We start from the raw sequence: 18,196 nt of genomic DNA on the forward strand, positions 1-18,196 counted from the left end.
TTAGATTCTATGGAAGAAATGCTTAAAATGTTGTGAATTTGTGAACTCAAAAGTGGATCCAGGTCAACTTTGGTATGAACTCAAAAACACATCTGGCTAAACTGGTCATGTTTGGGTTAACCTGATGTGAGTTTATCAGGTTAACCTGATATTAACCCATTCAACATATGTGTAAAGATTAAAGCAAGATAATATTTCGGGTCAAACCAATCATGTTCTTAATCAAGAAAACTTAGCGTCGTTTTTTGGCATGTGTTGTGTTCTGGTCCATGTCAAAACCGTACCGAACCTCTCATTTCCACACTCAAAAACCAGTCCCAACTAAAACCAGTTTGACCCAAACAAACAGGTGATTTCACCTCCGGTTTGCAAAAATATACAGTCAGAACCTGTCAAAACTCAAAACACACACACACCGTCTTAGCCTATAAGACGCGATTTGACCCAAATAAGTTTATTGTGCGTTTGCTTTTAAGCATATCTGCATACATCTCTCGGTAAAAAAAAGAAAAAAACTGAAACTCGTATAAGTTCCAAAGTTTAGAACATCACTTTACTTTTTTAATCCAACAGTTCACTAAAAAAACCCCAAAAATGTCCATCACTCAACTATATTTAGATTCAAGGTCGTCACTTTAAGACGGGGCTGCAGCAGCAGCTTTCAGCTTCTTTGGAGGCGGGTTTCCACCAGATATCACCACATAAGCATAGAAGCATAGCATTGCAGCACTGTCACAAAAACAAATAGCAAACTGATTTTTAGCAAATAAACATCACCAGTTAACTTAAAATTCTTCATAAATAAGCTAATAACTTGTACCTTATGACAATATTAAATCCTGTCGGTAATATTTTCTTCGTCTGCACAACAAAATACAATTGAATTAGAAAACCGCATTCGCTTTTTATTTTGTCAATTTCATCATTAAACGATTAGCGAGTAAAACATTACTAATGAGTAGGTCTGCATGTTCTTCCAAAGGAGAGCAGCAGCAATTCCTGCCAAGTTAAAGCAGTTACGAAATATTTAAATAATGTAAATTTAATGATGATATAAATTCTAGGCAACAAAATATATATTCGGTTTGACATTTATCGCCTACCTGCTTGTCCAAGTATAAACGGAAAGCTCGAATGACCTTGGCCCCACACCTTCAAACTTAAAATGCTAAGTGCCAGTAAAACACCACCATAAAGTCCACCAGATATCAAACTATTCAAATTCCTTGTGAACAGAAAACCAACAACACCCCCACCGAAAACGATCCCACCTGAAACAACATCAATACATGTTTAAAGAGTGTTACATGAATCTTTGCAAATGAAACATAGAAACTTACCATAAGGAATCCCAAAACAAAAGTCATGAATCTTTGCTGCTCTTTTTGGCTCCGTGTCAACATGTTGTGTCGGTTCACTAACGTCTTTTCCATTGACATATTCTTCTACGTTTGAGTCAGGTTTCTCTAGTAAATCATTATCTGATTTTGATGCTTTTGTTGTGTACTTTAAACCTGATTTGCTACCTGAACCGAATGCTTTTATTGCATGTCCATCACTGTTTATAGCAGTTTGTAACTGTAAAGTAACATTTGAAATAATACATGTTAGAAATAACTGCCAGATATTCATCAAAAAAACCACTTTATAGTTACATATATATAAATATCTAACTTTATAATGCATACACTATAACTAAAACAAAAAAACATCTTTATGATAAAAAAACTGAGTCAATGAAACATATTATCTAAAAAAGAGTTAGTGAAACATGCTCGCGAAATGGTGGTGAAGAATCAAGGTGGAAAAGGAAGGTTTATAGTGAAAGGTTATTTGGTCTATACACCACTCGTTGAGGTCATGGCTGGCGTTACAGTTCCACGGCCTTGGAAGCAGATTATCAATATATCAGTTGATCTTGTAAAATGGATATCAATATAATTATGTGCATTAAGCATCATGTAAAAAGCGGGAATAACTCCCTGTTTTGGTTAGATTGCTGGATTGGAGAAGAGCCTCTTATTACTGGGTTCTCATTTCTTTTATGCTCTCGAGGCTCTAAAACAGTGCTCAGTGGCACTGGCACACATTGATTATCAGGGGCGGATGCACCTTATAATCAGGGGTAGCATCCGCTACCCCTCAACTTTTCATCGGCAGTGTAAAATTTTATCTTTTTGGGTCGTTTTCGTATTTCGTTACCCCTGAAAAAAATATTATGTTAACCCTATTTGTTTAAATGCCAACCAATTTAAAAGTTCAAATTAAATAAAGCCCAAACAAATTTATAGCCCAAAACAAATAAAAACAACTAATCTTTTTTTTTCTTTTGTTTAAACTAGAAACATTAAACAGAAACGGAAACAGACTCAAATATAAATGGGCTCAACAAAATCATCATTTTTTAAAAGTTCAAATCAAATAAAGCCCAAACAAAGTTTATAGCCCAAATCAAATAGAAACCATTAACCTTTTTTTCTTTTGTTTAAACGAGAAACATCAAACAGAAACGTGCTCAACAGAATCATCAATTTGAGGTTGAAATTTTTAATACGGTTTTGGATATACAAATTCAAGAGCTTGAAAATAGATTGAGTGAGGTCTTAACTAGTTTGTTAGAAAATGTCTGGTTTAAATCTTGAAATTCATTTTCCAAGTTTGACATAACTAAGATAGTGGCATTTTCGGAAATGTATTCGAATGATTTTAGTAATCAAGAAAAAATGTGTATTTTGGGTGATCGTACGACCTTTTATCACACTTTAAAGGAAGATGATAAATTTGCAAAATTGGGTGAATGGGTGACCTTGCTCGTGTAATGGTGAAAACCGGAAAGCACACTACTTTTCCTTTGATTTATCGAATATTAAAGCTAGCGTTGGTTTTACCGATTGCAACTGCAACCGTTGAAATATGTTTTTTTTCTAAAATGAAGCTTATCAATATGGGTTTACGTAAGCGAATGCGTGTTGAGTATTTGAAAAATGCTTTATTTGTGTAGTCGAAAGAGAAACATTCGATAAAGTAAAAGAAGATGATGTAATGGGTCGATTTCAAGCTTTAAAAAACCTAATAGGAGATGTTTGCACCATATGTATCATGTTTCTATTTTTGTTTTGTTTACATTGTATGAAATACGGCAAAAAAAATTTGAACGCTACCACTGAAATTTATGTCTAGATCCGCCACTGTTGATTATTTATGGTCTATGGTGAGATATGTGGTCAGTGGGGCTGGTCGAGATCGGTGAATTGAGAAGGCTTCTTATAATGTGTCAATCGGTGGTCCTGGAGCCGGTTGAGGATCAGATGTAGAGGCTTCGGGTAACTTCTCGGTTAGAAGTATGACGAACAGATTGATAGCGTTGAATGAAGTAACTCTCGATAATAATTTTAAGTGGAACAATTGGGTCCTGAAGAAAGCGTGCATTGTCCTTTTTGTGGGGAAGGTGATTAGACTGCCGATAATAACTTGACAGATAGTTTCAAAATGGAGTAAGTTAGCCTCGATTTATTGCTTTTAGCATTCATGACTGTTGTTGGAGTCATGGTTATATAAATCAATCCCGACTAGGCACCGATTAATTCACTAGGCCCCGCCCCACCCCCAGCTAACGCCTAGCGATTACTACAACACTGGTTGGATTTGTACGAATTTACTAAGATATCTAAAAAGCCCTAAATGAGCAGAGAAAATAAGTAATAAGTAGTGCCTACCTGGAAACGAAGGAGGTTAGGGCGTGATCGATTGGCTCTGTTGTGGATCGAAGAAAAACATGATAATTGGGACGCTGCTGCCGTTGATGCCATTAATGGTCTAAATGATGATTTTGATTTGGGGTTTGTGGCAGGTTGTTGAATTGAAACTTGAGCAAGGGTACTTTGAAATCTTGACCCTTTGTTGGTTGAACAAAATTATTAATTCAACACGCAGAAAATATAAAATATGAGCATGTTTAGATTTGGTGTTAACTAATAATAATTCATTTATGTTGTCTAAATATCAATTTTTTGAAACGTAAACCCCTCATCAAACTGAAAATACGAATTTACCAGTTAGACTGATTAACGGTTTGAATCGAACTTTTGGTATCATAACTAAGTTTATAAATTAAGTATATGTTATAACAATCTTTTGGTACCATAATTAAGTTTATCAATTAAGATATGTTGTTTAAAACAAAAAATAATAAAAGCTTGTTTTTCAAAGAAATAGCGTTTAATATAGCTATCAAATATCTCTTTAGTGAAAAACACTATCATATAGTTACATAGAAATTTAAAAGAGATAAAAAAGACAATCCAAACACAGTAAGGTCATATGAGGAGAATTCAGGGTGAGAATTTTGGCCGGTATCGATGAGGATGATTTTCATGTCAACCCGATCATCTACACGTTCTTCGTAAAATATGATATCGACTAAATAAAATTCATAGCAATCCCTCATCTTGCATTCTCCTACGTGGGTGGTAGTGGCTATAAGATGTCCTACAGCAACTTAGATAAGCCAAATAATAACAATGATAATTGGTTGTACACCCCTCTCACAAGAGTCCTTGTTAAAGTCATACGTAACATATTTCACCTACGTGTATTTCATAAAGCAATCGAAAAGGATTCGAATTAGGTCAGTCACTCTTACCACAAACTACCTTAAACTCGTCCTATATTTTTAGTTGACGCGCAGCCGTCTCCGGTGATGCAGCTGTTGTTATTCTCTTTGCTGCTTTCGGTTTTTTATTCTCTATTAAACTTAATTAATTAACGGCGCTTTAAATACGAATCCAAATGTCCTTCGTAAACAAGTCTCTCCGGTCAAATCTCATGCAAACAATTACACATCAATAGGACTATTAATATAAACCGTTATTGCTCCTCAACTGCAGGTAATCACAACCTTACATTTCTTTACTTTACTTATTTTGTATCAGTTTTGCTAATTACATGATATTGAATGTAACAGCATTTTGCAGATGAATATTATTTTTTGACCTAATTTTATTATTTGATCTACTTTCTCTCATTGTGTGATAATAATACATGTGCAGTTGAAGCTGCTTCAGATGTACAAGATGATAAGCTTCACGATGAAATCACGGCTGCACAAAAGCACACTGCTCTTCATTCAGCCTTATCACAACTTGCTGGATCTTTTGATGGTGAGTCCATGTTGTTCTTGCAGCGGTTTTTTCGTGCACGAGTGAAGCCGGTAATATCCACCGGCTCGTTAAAGCTTGATCTTGCCCTTGGAATTGGAGGACTACCAAAGGTTATAATATGAACAACCATCCTTATATTATATAGTCTCTTTTGTTTTGTTATTTATTAATAATAATCAAAGTTTATGTTATGTTATAGGGAAGAATTGTTGAAATTTACGGGCACGAGGCGTCTGGCAAGACCACACTTGCGTTAACTGTAATCAGGGAAGCTCAAAAACTTGGAGGTGTGCTAAAATACTCTCTTTTTTTCCATTAATATAAGGGGTTGTTCGGTTCGTGAAATGTGTTTGGTTCATAACTTTACTAACGAAATTCGAATGTGAAAATATTATGACAAAATTACCCCTACATACTCCACTCTTCATCGCTAGAATTCACACCTGGAAACCACCATTTTTCTTCATCTTAAACGCATTAGATTCAAAGGTTTAATCAATTTGGTTTGTTTCATCGAGTTAACATCTTTAATTTGTTGTTCGTTAGATTCACATCTTTATTGATTTTAGGTTGGAATTTCGGGTACAAAAGTTAACTCAATGGAAATTTAAATATATAGAAATTTGGTGCCGAAACCAAATCTAATGAAATCATTTGTTAATTTGGATATTTCATTTGTGTTGAGATTAAACCATTGAAATCTTGTTGAATTGATAGCAGCTTCTGTGTCTTTCAATCATTTGTTTTTTTTTTAATTGTTTTAGAATCACTTTTGTGTTTAAAATCACTTCTGGATTCCTGTTAATTTATTGGTTGAGTAACCAACCAAACACGAACTCTAATGGAATGTTTTCCAATTCCATCAGATTAAGTGAACCAAACGACCCCTAAGTTTCTGTCACATTTTAAAGTTGTAGAATTGTTATTTTTGGTAGGTTATTGTGCATATTTGGATGTGGAGAATGCACTCGATCCTAAACTGCTTGAAATAATTGGTGTAAATACCGAAAGTCTTCTCATCTCGCAGCCAAATTCTGCTGAAAATGTGCTGAGTATTGTTGATACACTCACAAAAAGTGGAGCGGTTGATGTGATTGTTGTTGATAGTGTGAGTCTTTATTTTTTATAAGCAATAATCCTAGTAGAAAATCATATTTTGTATACATTTTTTCTTCATGACATTGACTCTGTTTTTGATTTTTGTAGGTTGCTGCACTTATTCCCCAAAGTGAAATTGCAGGTTTAATAAGTGACAACAGTGCCGAGACGCAGTCAAAGATAATGACACAAGCACTCCGCAAGATTCATTTTTCGTTATGTCGGTCAGAGACTCTTATTATATTTATAAATCAGGTTAGAATATTATTTAAGGGGATCTAAACAGTTATAAATGTTTTTTTTTCAACTGATTATATATTTATTCAGGTGAGATCAAATGTAAAATCTCGTCAAGAGGGAATTAAAAATGTAAGTGAGGTGACTTGTGGTGGAAATGCGTTGCCATTTTACTCTGCTGTTCGTATGCGAATTGCTAGAAAAGGATTGGTTAAGACTCAAGAAAAGGTTACGGGTCTTGGAATATGTGTAGAGGTGATGAAGAACAAGTTAGCACCCGCAATGAAAAAGGCGGACTTGGAGATTGAATTTGGAAAAGGCATATCTCGTGCATCCGAGATTCTAGAAATGGCTTGTGAACACGGGGTTGTTTTGAAAGAGGGAAATTGCTACTTCATAGATGGAGAAGTTGTTAATGGTAAAGTAGAAGCAGAAAGTTACTTAATTCAAAATGAATGGGTTTGTGATAAGTTGGTTAAGACTTTGAGAAGACAGTTGTTTCGTGTTGAAGATTCCGAATCATGATCCTGACCCAAAAGGTTGGTACCCTTGTAGCTTTTTATTTATTTATGAAAATTTTTGGTTGGTTAAATGTATCAGTTGGACAATAATAGTTATTGGAAACATGAGTTTATTAATGTAATTTGGAAAATTTACCAGAAAACCACTCCACATTATGTCTCAAAAATGCAGTTATGATTGTTCTTTACCAGCACCAGGTCCTTTTTTAAAATGACTAAAATGCCCTCACACGGAAGTCAGCTGGATCACTTTTCTGTTAAAAATAGACGGTCATCATTCGAGGGACCTTTAATGATCTTAACATGATCTTGAACAAACTTTCAGATGTAGCCTTGTACTAAATATTGTTATATTTTCTACACTAGGTATAATATTTTTTAGTACATGGGTTTTTAGTGTACCTTGCAAAACGAGCAGGTTGGGTTTGACAGGTAACAAATCAAAACATATTTGGGTCAAAATGGGTTATGAGAGAAATGTGTGGGCTAAAACGGATTGCTTTAAAAAATTTTAATTTGGTTTCAGTCAAAACGAGTTACAGTCAAGAGACGTTTTAGAACAACAAAAGTTCCACCCGCTATATTCAATTAGTTAAGAACTTTGACCTACTTTGTTTTTAGTTAAGAAGTTGTTTCAGCCAACCAAAAGTTTGAACATGGTACACTCTACTGCACCATCACATAGCACCAGAAATCTGTCACGCCATTATTGAGAATTTGTCGTGTAAAGATTGAAATTTGCTCATCCAAAAGCCAATAGTCAAACACTAGTTGATTTGAAAAGCTTTAAAAGTTAAAGGCAATTTTGTTGACTAAATTAGTCAACTGGTCCATTTTGGTAATTCTCCCTACTTACAAAACCATATAAATTTCATATAATATATATAAAAAAATATCTAAATTTTGAATAAAAACACATGTGCAGCAAATGAAAAGTATAGTATAGTGTTGGTTGGACAGTCTAAGTGGACCCACACCTTATCCCAACAATATCCTTTCTATATTTTCAATTTAACCTTATCCTCAATCCCAAAATATCAATGGTCACAACACTATGTTACATGTTACAAAACTGCAACCTGACATCAAATGAACCAACACAACACTAAAAAGTAAAAAATGGCTGCCATTTCTCCTCTACCAACAAGCCAGCTGTCCATGGTCCCACCTTGGTACCTAGACTCCGGTCTCTAAACATGAACCGGAAGCGAGGATCACTGACCGTGGTTGCAGCCGTGGGCGATGTGTCATCCGATGGCACGACTTATCTCATTGCGGGTGCAGCTGCGGTCGCACTTATTGGAACCGCCTTCCCGATACTTTTCTCCCGCAAGGACACGTAAGTTAGTTAATATCTATACTATATCAAACAAGGGTAAATTAAGACACTCATTTTTAAGTAATTTAGTAAGAGTAAATATGTCTTTTAAACAAAATTTATTCAACTTACAAGTTTGGTCCCTCATCTTTAACCGTATTATGTTTTTAATTTAACTTGTAAACTAACTTCTCACCCATGATTTTTAAACGACTATAGCCTTTTCATACGCTAATATTTTTATAAACAAATTGCACCAAAAAAAAGAATGCATCATTTTATTCTCTTTAATTTGGATATAATATTGTTGTAATTTTTTTTCATTTTAAATAAATTAATATGTTACGTATGGGTGTTCAGTGTCGGTTTTTATGGTTTTTAAGTTAAACTTGTGAGTCCAACCGTTAATACTGATTTTTTGTCGTCCAAAACCAAACTAACGGCCTGGTTCTGGTTTGGTTTCACAGTTTAAACTTTAATAATAAATTTGTTTAAAATAATTAATAATGTAAATGTATCGTTAATGTTAACTAAAAACCAACATAATATGATACTTGAGATGATCATAAATAAAAAATGATAATTTTAGCCACATAAATGGTAAATATTAATGGAAGATTTAGGACGTGAAATAATAACAACAAATATTACCAAAGGAATCATGCTGCAATTAGGTTAATTTACAGTCTTTTCTGGTTTCATATGGTCGGTTGCCGATATAAACCGCGAACCAACCGTTCACTACGTTTTGAAAATTTTGAAACCGACCAATAAACTGAAAGTAAAAAAGAAAAAGAAAAAAGAAGTCAAACCAATGACCGGTTTAAACGATTTCAAGGTTTTAACCGAACCATAAAAACTTATATTTGTACGTGATTAATAGGTTCAAACACCCGCTGCATCGCGCGGGCACCCGTCTAGTACTAACAAATGTGGTATTCTCTACCACACATATTGCAGTTTTGACGGTTTTTAAGTCAATTCGTGATTTAAACAGTTAGTAACGGTTTTTTATTGTAATAAATCTTAATTAATGCCTGATCAACCCAAACCGCTAAGGTTTCACAGTTTGGGTTTATTGTCTCTTTATAACAAAATGTGTATAGAATACTATCAAATACGACTCTTTGTATTATATTTTATTGTATTGTCAATCGAATACGTGTAATCCAACTTAAATTAACTAAAGGCCAAAGACAAATATAAATTGTTACATAGCCTGAATTCATACGGCCTGGTTCGGTTTCTTCCATACGGTTTCAAGTATTACCTATAAACCAAACCATTCGATGTGATTTTATAAACCAGTTACCGGCTTATGTACGTAGACTTCTTAAAAATATGTTTATATTGTATTTGATTAGGAAAAAACTTATGTTTGGTTATTGTTGAAGTAATATAATTCTTGTAACCATACTAAACCAAATAAGTATTTGTAAAACAATAAAAGTTTTGAACATTGTATCAAGAGAGTAACGATTTGATGTATGCGTATGGCAGGTGCCCGGTGTGTGATGGTGCAGGGTTTGTGAGGAAAGCGAGCGGGAGGTTGAATGCCAATGCAGAGAGGAAGGACCAGGCGCAGATCGTTTGTGCTAATTGCAATGGTTTAGGCAAACTGAATCAAGTTGATAAGTAGTACATTGTCTTTGCTTGTATGGATTGAACTATGGTTTTTGTATCTAATGCAACAAATTGTTATAAAGATTCAAATTATTACTATATCTATTAAATGTGCTTGAACCGCTGGAGTGAAAACGGCCAACATAGGTCGAATAGTCCCTTGAGGACTAGTTCTTGCTCTTGCACAAGGCTGAGAAGCCATGTTGGTTGCACCAACGTTTCCCTAAGGTGAAAGAGTCGCGCTAGGCTCTTCAAGAAAGTCAAGCCTTATTGCAACCCCTTTTGTGCGCTCTTCTTTAGCGACTTTATTAAGTAACTTTCTGAATTGGAGGAAGTTTCTCTAAACACTCTCAGGAGTAAGGTCTATCCTTTCAACAGGAAGCAAAACGTTCGTATTAGGCGATAAACAGAACCCCTGAGAGGAGAAGGTGTTCTTAAGTTAGAATACTCTTGGAATGATGGTTCAACGACGAACTCTTCCAACGGGGAGTGCGTACTTGAACCATCCGGTGAAGCATGGCTAGGACCAAATTGTGAAGTGTTTGGAAGTGGCGTAGTGTTCACTTCCGGCGAAGCGTGGTTAGGACCAGCTTGTGAAGTGTTTGGAGGTGATGTAGTGTTCACCTCCGCGAAGTGTCTTCTCCAACCATGAGAGACAAAGGAGCTAAACCACAAGAGATTTTAGTTCTAAGTGGCGCAGCCCCACAGTAGGCGCCAACTTGTTGCTTCAACAAATAAATAGGCTAGAGACGATGTAGATGGCTCCAGATGTTGATAGCTTGATTGGTTCCTACAAACACGAATATTCGTTAGCTCACCAGAGGGGGGGGGGGGTCTCCTCCGATCAATCTTCGACGTGAGAATAAGTTAATATGTTCTTCGAGAGTGTTAATCGAGAGAGAGAGTAAGTTTAGAGAGGGAATTTGAGTGTGGGAAACGAGATGATAAAACCTGGACACAGGTGGGGTTTATATAGTGAGGATTGTGGTCAAGCTGAGTTGGTGTGCTAGCTCACTCGCTTGATCAGGATTGTCTTACTTTTGACTTCCTGAGCTGCAGGTTTATGTCCTACTATTTAGTGAAAGTACTAATCTCCTTTTGCTTGGATAACACTCACCAAGCATGTGTCCAACCTTCACATACTTTTGGCAGATAAAGTAAGTCAACTTTAATGTTCACGTCATATCAAGGATGAGGAGGCGATCGAGGCGGACGCGATCTAGCTCTTAAGGTGCTTGAGTCGAAGCGTTCACTGCTACTTTGGCTTTGGGGATTTAGCTACCCCCATCATCAATATTCTTAGGTCCCAAATCGATCCAAAGTATCAGACCCTTGGTCTGAACCTGTAACACCCACTAAAATTTCGTTTCGAAATATCAACTTTTAAAAGTCGAACAACCAAAAGTAAGAACCAACATAAGAAGTACGTGTGAATTTTTTTTAAACAACAAATTACATTAAAACCTACAAAACCGAACCCCTCCTACCGAGAAGCTAGCAAGGGCCGGGAACAACCTAAACAAAAATTAAAAAGAGAAATTATCCCATATAGACCAATCTATCCAATAGTTTTGCTCTATTTTTTATCCAAAGAAAACTTAACACCTTATCTCGCCGATGATAATTTCGATCTTCATAGACACATTCTCAAATATGAGGTTGTTTCGAGCTCTCCATATGCATGCTTCATATCGTCACCATCATTATCGACTTCACCATTTGCCTCCTATGCTCCTTCTCCGGAAGTTGATTTAAGGAGTTTAAAATACCTTTTATTGAATCAACTCCAAACGGGGCTAGCTTACACCATCTACTAATGTTTTTCCAAATCACCACCACTACATAGCAGCGAGAATTTAAATGATCAAATTGCTCTTCAGCTAGAAGTAGGTGTAAATATATGCCTTGTTTGTTTTCTGAAAATAAATAAATGTTTTTCATGTATTATTAGACAAACGTTTTGCGAGAGAATAAACTGTTTGAACTGTTAGATATTAAAGCGGGCGTTTTAATTATAAATACCCATCCTATCATATTAATTAACTATATATGTGTTTAGATGTTTTCGTTTTAACTACATCCAGGTTAGAGTTAAAAATAAATATATACTATTATTATAATAATATTTGTACATATTTATACATGTAAATTGAATTTCCAAAACACTTGTGAACATATTTTCTCTATTTTCAAATATGTCGGCAAATGGAATGTGTATAGATTCTAGATGTTTTGAGATAAGATTAATTAGCTTCAGAATTAACACCTACTCAAAAATTAGAGTGCCACGCTTAGCTTAAATTCCATGCCATTTTTATTTCCCTAATGTCACCATTCATGTTGTTAATAGTTTAAACCGCCTCTTTCATTAATATATATATATACACACACACGTGTGTGTGTTTTTAAGTTTACACGAAAACTAATTTTAGTACGAGAAATTAATATGGATCACTAGTTTAATATATGTTTAAATGTTTAAAAATAAATTAAAAAGATGTAAATGCAACAATAATACACTAAAGCTCTTCAATTAATACAACTATTATAACCTATTATAAATCTCTCTCAAATTAATATACCTAACTTTTTTTTTGAACGATCAACAAAAATTTTATTAAAAAAAACTAGCAAGACGCTAGAGCACCAACACACCAAAAATGAAAAGCGAAATTACAGTTTGAACCTACACCAATCCTTCCACAAAATTTCTTTCAATTTCCCTCTATTCTTTATCCATAAAAACCCCTAACACCTTTACTTCCTCGATTAGGCTCGAGATTGAGACCGGAGACCCGCTATGAACAAGGTCGTTTCTCTTTTTCCAAAGACACCAAGTCGCAACCAAACAAACCGTTTGTGAACATATTTTCCCCTCTTCATTTTATCCAACAAAAATAAATTTTATTCATATAATATTATTTCTTTATATTAAAAAATTATTTCTACTCAATTTATTAGCATATCTCAACGCGTAATTTCTTAACAATAAACATCAAAACATAATATATTTTTTTCAGTTAATATAGGGAGAAAAATTATTGTAATAAATAATAAAAAAAAATCATACAAATATGTCCATTAAATATAAACAATAAATACACAACTTACACAAATTATATAACATACACTTGTTTTGAGCAATTAAAACGTATAACATACAACTTACATATGTAATTCGACATCAACAATCATGTAAACCACACAAATATACGCATATTCTACACGTGTGTAGGTTATATGTTTTCTTATTCTTAAAACAAGTATAAGTTATATGTTTTTGTGTAGGTTGTATGTTTTTTTATTAATATTATATACAAACATGTGTACGATAGTTTTTTGTATTATTCATCACAATGTAACTACGTGTTTATGGATATTGATATATTAAGTCGGAAGAAATTGGTTTTGGACAGAAATAAGTTTTAATGTATGAATAAAATATATTTGTGTAAGATAATAGTTTCGTGAGTATATTTATGTTTTTTGTGTGTAGGTTATATGTTTTCGTGTGTATTTTATTGATGCTGAATTTCGTGTGTAGGTTATATGTTTTTCGTTTGTAGGTTATGTGTTTTCATCACAATGTAACTACGTGTTGACAGATATTCATATATTGAGTTGGAAGAAATTGGTTTTGGATAGAAAGAAACTTTAATGTATGAATAAATTGTATTTGTGTAGTATAAAAATTCCGTGTGTAAGTTATATGTTTTCATGTGCGTGTGTATTTTATTGATGCTGAATTTTTTGTGTAGATTATATGTTTTTCGTGTGTATGTTATATGTTTTCTTATGCTTAGAAGTTAGAACAAGAGTAGTTTATCTATTTTGTGTAGGTTGTATATATTTTGTTAATATTTAATACAAACATGTATAAGATAGTTTTTGTATTATTTATCACAATGTAACTACATGTTGTGAATAAAATTCTTTGTTCGGTTATGCTTTTATATTTTATAAAAATTTTGTTCGGTTCGTGTCGGTTTAACCATAAACCGCGTTTAATTGTCGTGTCTTGCAAAAATAAGGCAAGGTAAGTAAATAAAATATTTTATATTATTAAAATAAAGTATATTTACCTTTTTAAAGAAAACACTATTTTATATATTTTCATTTAGGAACTTCTTTTATGAGTTAGAACGTAAATATAGTGTAGACGCACGTCATTCGGTTTTATAAATAAAATGTGTATATTTTGTGATAAAATTGTTTCACATATATCATTTTAAGTTATGATAATTTATTATAAACTTTTAGTTCAAAAACGATAGTTTTAAATAAAGTTTGGTTCTAAGATCGGTTAAAGTTAACCGTTGCACTTTTTATATCCGTACGAACGTTCAGGCTAGCTTCCACAAGTTATTAGTATTTAACTAAGCACGTATTTCATGTATAACAATAAGTATGCAACAAAACCAAATACTCATGTTCGGTTTGTATCTATAATTGTTATTCATTTTTAACTTATTGTTCAAACAATAAATATATATCCGGTTTTACCAAACTAACAACATCGGGTTTTACCAAACTAAGCACATACCGGTTTAGTTACACTAATTAAGTATCCGCTTTTAGAGAGCTATGTAAACAAATATTTATCTATAAGATGTCAGTTTTTACTATTTGGTTAAACTTAACGAGAACTCAATCATACAAACAGCTAGTGAATAAACTAGTCGGGTTTTGAATAATATACCAAAGCACTACCACAATCGGCCCTGTACCGAACCAATACATTTGGTACAATATTTGGTATCCTGTTTTATTCAAATTTGATTTAGTATTTTTTATGACGGTACTGATACAATACTTCCGGTATAGTACCCATCTCTTCCGTAGCTAGGGTCTTTTTGACTGTTTTTTTTTCTCTTTGACTCTCTTTCCACGTTTCAATAAGTCCAGGACCACTTTCCCATTTTATTTCTTTGTTGAAGTACAAAAGAAAAACCCAACTGGATTTTGTTTTTATTCTGATCATCATCTTATTATTATTTCTAGAATTACCTGCAGCAACAAATGTTCATCAATTTTAAGTAAATAAATAATTATTAACAACATGAATTAGTGGTTAAGTAATTTGTCAAATCCAAAGTGAATTATCATTACTTGGTATGGCTTTATATTCGTTAAATTAATAACAATATTACCTTTTCAATGAAGATTTGGATTCTTTAGATAAAACATGAAGTATTAAATAAATATCTATACATAAATAAAGACCAGTGCTTTTAATCTTTTTTGAATAAGTAATATTTAACTTGGTAAATCATTTAAAAAATATTTGAATAATATTGGAATATCAAATGGTCAAACTATAATGAATAAGCAAGTTAATTCTTTTGAACAATGACAGGCAAGTTAATACATAAATAAAAATAAAACATCTAGAAATTTATTGTGCCTTCTAGAAGAACTTAAAATATAATTGTAAGTCGAAATGAATTTTTTAATAAGTATTATATTTAATTGAAAACACCATTCTAGTGAAAGACCAAAATAAATAAATAAATAAATAAATAAAATAAAGAAAAAAACTCAAATATTTGTAAAAATTAATTAGTGCAGCATTTAATAGAATCAGTATATACATTTTTTAAGCAACAAAGGCCTAGACATCATATTGTTAATTTTTTAAAAGCAGGGCACATGTTTAATATCGAGTTAAAAATTGTTTTTAACGGCTAACATTTTTTGCAAGTCTTTTTAGTATAATATATTTTTTAAGTATTGAACTTTTTTAGGTGAAAGCTTTTTGAACCATTGGTAATTGTTTTTTAAGGATTAAAGGATTTAAAGCGATAAAAAGATTGTAATAAACTGAAAGTTAAAAAGGTTTGAAAAGAGTGTAAATAATACAAAGGTGATGGTTAGAAAGGTGAATGAGGCAAAAATGCTATTTTTTTCTTTGTTTAAAACTAATTTCATCAAACTTTTAAACTCAAAATGTAATTCAAATACTTCATTATATTGTTAAAAAAAATATAATACTATAAAATTAAATTGGACATTTTATTCTATTTAATTCAAGTATAACATTGATATATGTTTAAGAATTACGTTTTTAAAAAAAGTTTGTTGGGTTGTTTGACAAATAGCACGTCTCTAATCCTCATATATATAATAGCCTGTCTAATTCATTTCCATTATGCGTCCAAAATATCCAATGTGAAGCTTAGATGAACTGTGCGATTACCGTGTCGCGCCCGACTCATTAGTACTATGTTACGTCTAGAATAATTGCAATTTAACATGCACATTTACTATAGCCTTAAAATACGTTGTCACATCTAAAATGACTTGCAATTTTTAGTGCATTTCATTACACATTTACACTTGTCATTTCTCTATATATTATTACTTAACAAAAAATATAATATACATGTATGATAAAGTTAGTGAAGTAATTATATATATATATATTTGTATTTATATTTTTTTATAGAACCTTTTCAAGTAGTTTAGTAAATATTAAAGGGAATATTTTTTTTTTCAGATATACTCATCTTCTTTATTTAGATGCGTCAAAAATTGGGTTCCAATATGTAGAAACATAGATATTACATCAATATAGCAGGTAGGCGGGCAACAAGTTGCGCCGCCACCCCTTTCTGAATTGCAAACCCTAACCTGCTAAAGACATACCCCTGCCCCTTTGGAGTCGACACATTGCTATGCACAACCTGTTGGACCCTGGTTAGAAAACGGATAGCTTCCGGTGCCAATGAGCCAAATGTATCAAAAGCCAGAGGGACAAAAACATGTTGGTTCTCTTCGCAGGCTTTAGCATGTTTATCCACCTTCTTCGTTTCAGCCCTTTTCATTGCTTGCCCAGCTACAAATAGAGGTGTTCAAAAAAACCGGTTATAGAACCGGTTTGGTCGGTTTAACCGAAAACCGGTTAATAGAAAAACCGGTTATTAAAAAACCGGTTAGACCGGTTATTGAACCGCCGGTTAGTACTTCGGTTACTCATTCGTGGACAAAAACCGGTTATTGAACCGGTTAGTAAAAAAACTGGTTAAATTTAAAAACCGGTTATTAAAAAACCGGTTAACCGGTTAACCGGTTAACGGTCAAAAACCGGTTAACCTAAAAACCGGTTAACCGGTTTTTGACCGTTATAAAACGGCCATATGATCGTTTGGGTCCTTTTTTGCCCGTTTTTTCTTGATTTCTAGCCGTTTTTTTTAACATTTTACCCCCACAAACAACTATATATAGTTTAGGTTGGCCTCCCAAAGTGCTGCTTCATCCGTCAACATGGGTGCCTCGAACACAGACATAACGGTCGTTCGGATCATCCCCACGAAACGAAACCAAGATGTGTGGCAACATTTCGACCTATGCGAACTGTCTAACGGTCGCCAAAAAGCTCGATGCAAGCACTGTTTGAAGTTCTATGCCAAAGATGCAAACTCCACTTTAAAAGCGCATATACAACAGCGCTTTTGCAAGGCCTTGAAGGACGAAGCGGGAAGTAGTTCGCAGCCGGAGATGACGAATCAAGGAGGGGTGTTTACGTACGACGTTGAAGCGGTACGTCAACAGTTTTCAAACTTTGTGATTCAACAAACACTTCCTTTCAACCACTTCGACAACCCTCAATTCACGGAGATGATGCAAAACTATGTTCAACCACGCTACCAACAGTTACCGGTTTGCCTTGTAGTTACCGGTTTGTTTATACTGTGAAAAAATAATGGTCTTCATTAAGTACAAAATATAAAAAACAAATATTCGTATTTGAAACCGCGAAATTTAAAAAAAAAAAAAACCGGTTAATAAAAAAAACCGGTTAATAAAAAAACCGGTTTATTAACCGGTTCTAACCGGTTTCTAAACCGGTCCTAACCGGTTAGACCGGTTAGGGTTTTGACAGAAAAAAACCGGTTATTAACCGGTCCGGTTATTAACCGAACCGGTTTTTTTCCGGGCCAAAAAAAACCGGTCCGGTTAATAACCGAACCGGTTTTTTTAAAAAAACCGGTTTGTGCACCTCTAGCTACAAACCCATTATCCCTCAAACCAGCTAAGGGAGATACCCCTGTGAGGTCAACACAAGCGTGTTTTCTCCCGGCCCAACCAAAGACGAGCAAATCTGCCGGTCGTAGAGTGGATAAGCTGTATTTGTTAGAATCTTTATTTGTTAATTATATAAGCTGTAACATTAATTACAATGATAATACTCGTTTACCAACTACTTATACTAAATCTTATTATGAAATATGTATAAAAGG

At 33.6% G+C, this 18,196-nt stretch overlaps 2 protein-coding genes and 1 long non-coding RNA gene across 3 annotated transcripts; 2 read left to right on the plus strand and 1 right to left on the minus strand.

Moving 5' to 3' along the window:
* Window positions 1–348: 348 nt before the first annotated feature.
* LOC143560429 (protein FATTY ACID EXPORT 1, chloroplastic-like) lies at window positions 349–3,886 on the minus strand. The gene is made up of 6 exons (XM_077048732.1): window positions 3,717–3,886; window positions 1,341–1,578; window positions 1,104–1,271; window positions 953–999; window positions 821–861; window positions 349–729 (listed from the first exon to the last, which is right to left on the minus strand). Exons 1-6 carry the CDS (start codon window positions 3,807–3,809, stop codon window positions 636–638), a joined length of 681 nt encoding a protein of 226 aa, XP_076904847.1. The 5' UTR covers window positions 3,810–3,886; the 3' UTR covers window positions 349–635.
* Window positions 3,887–4,320: 434 nt separating this feature from the next.
* On the plus strand, window positions 4,321–7,303 carry LOC143560440 (DNA repair protein recA homolog 2, mitochondrial-like). The gene is made up of 7 exons (XM_077048742.1): window positions 4,321–4,352; window positions 4,849–4,886; window positions 5,049–5,269; window positions 5,359–5,446; window positions 6,095–6,267; window positions 6,366–6,512; window positions 6,585–7,303. The coding sequence occupies exons 1-7, from the start codon at window positions 4,321–4,323 to the stop codon at window positions 7,017–7,019; spliced, it is 1,134 nt and encodes a 377-aa protein (XP_076904857.1). The 3' UTR covers window positions 7,020–7,303.
* An 849-nt stretch (window positions 7,304–8,152) lies between these two features.
* LOC143560430 (uncharacterized) lies at window positions 8,153–10,050 on the plus strand. Its single transcript, XR_013140120.1, has 2 exons — window positions 8,153–8,354; window positions 9,834–10,050. It is a non-coding gene; the product is annotated as an uncharacterized LOC143560430 (long non-coding RNA).
* The last annotated feature ends 8,146 nt before the right edge of the window (window positions 10,051–18,196 follow it).

This window comes from Bidens hawaiensis, unplaced genomic scaffold, assembly GCF_021521415.1.
Source record: "Bidens hawaiensis isolate Kalapana, Puna unplaced genomic scaffold, B.hawaiensis_p1.1 tig00020332_1, whole genome shotgun sequence".
NCBI classification, from domain to species: Eukaryota; Viridiplantae; Streptophyta; class Magnoliopsida; order Asterales; family Asteraceae; genus Bidens; species Bidens hawaiensis.

Coding starts and splice junctions, on each gene's coding strand:
- LOC143560440 (XM_077048742.1), top strand. CDS start 4,321: ATGAGGAGAATTCAGGGTGAGAATTTTGGCCG. Junction 6,268..6,365: donor ATGTGATTGTTGTTGATAGT/GTGAGTCTTTAT, acceptor TGATTTTTGTAG/GTTGCTGCACTTATTCCCCA. Junction 6,513..6,584: donor TTATTATATTTATAAATCAG/GTTAGAATATTA, acceptor ATATTTATTCAG/GTGAGATCAAATGTAAAATC.
- LOC143560429 (XM_077048732.1), bottom strand. CDS start 3,809: ATGGCATCAACGGCAGCAGCGTCCCAATTATCATGTTTTTCTTCGATC. Junction 1,272..1,340: donor TTGTTTTGGGATTCCTTATG/GTAAGTTTCTAT, acceptor ATGTTGTTTCAG/GTGGGATCGTTTTCGGTGGG. Junction 1,000..1,103: donor GTTTATACTTGGACAAGCAG/GTAGGCGATAAA, acceptor TTAACTTGGCAG/GAATTGCTGCTGCTCTCCTT.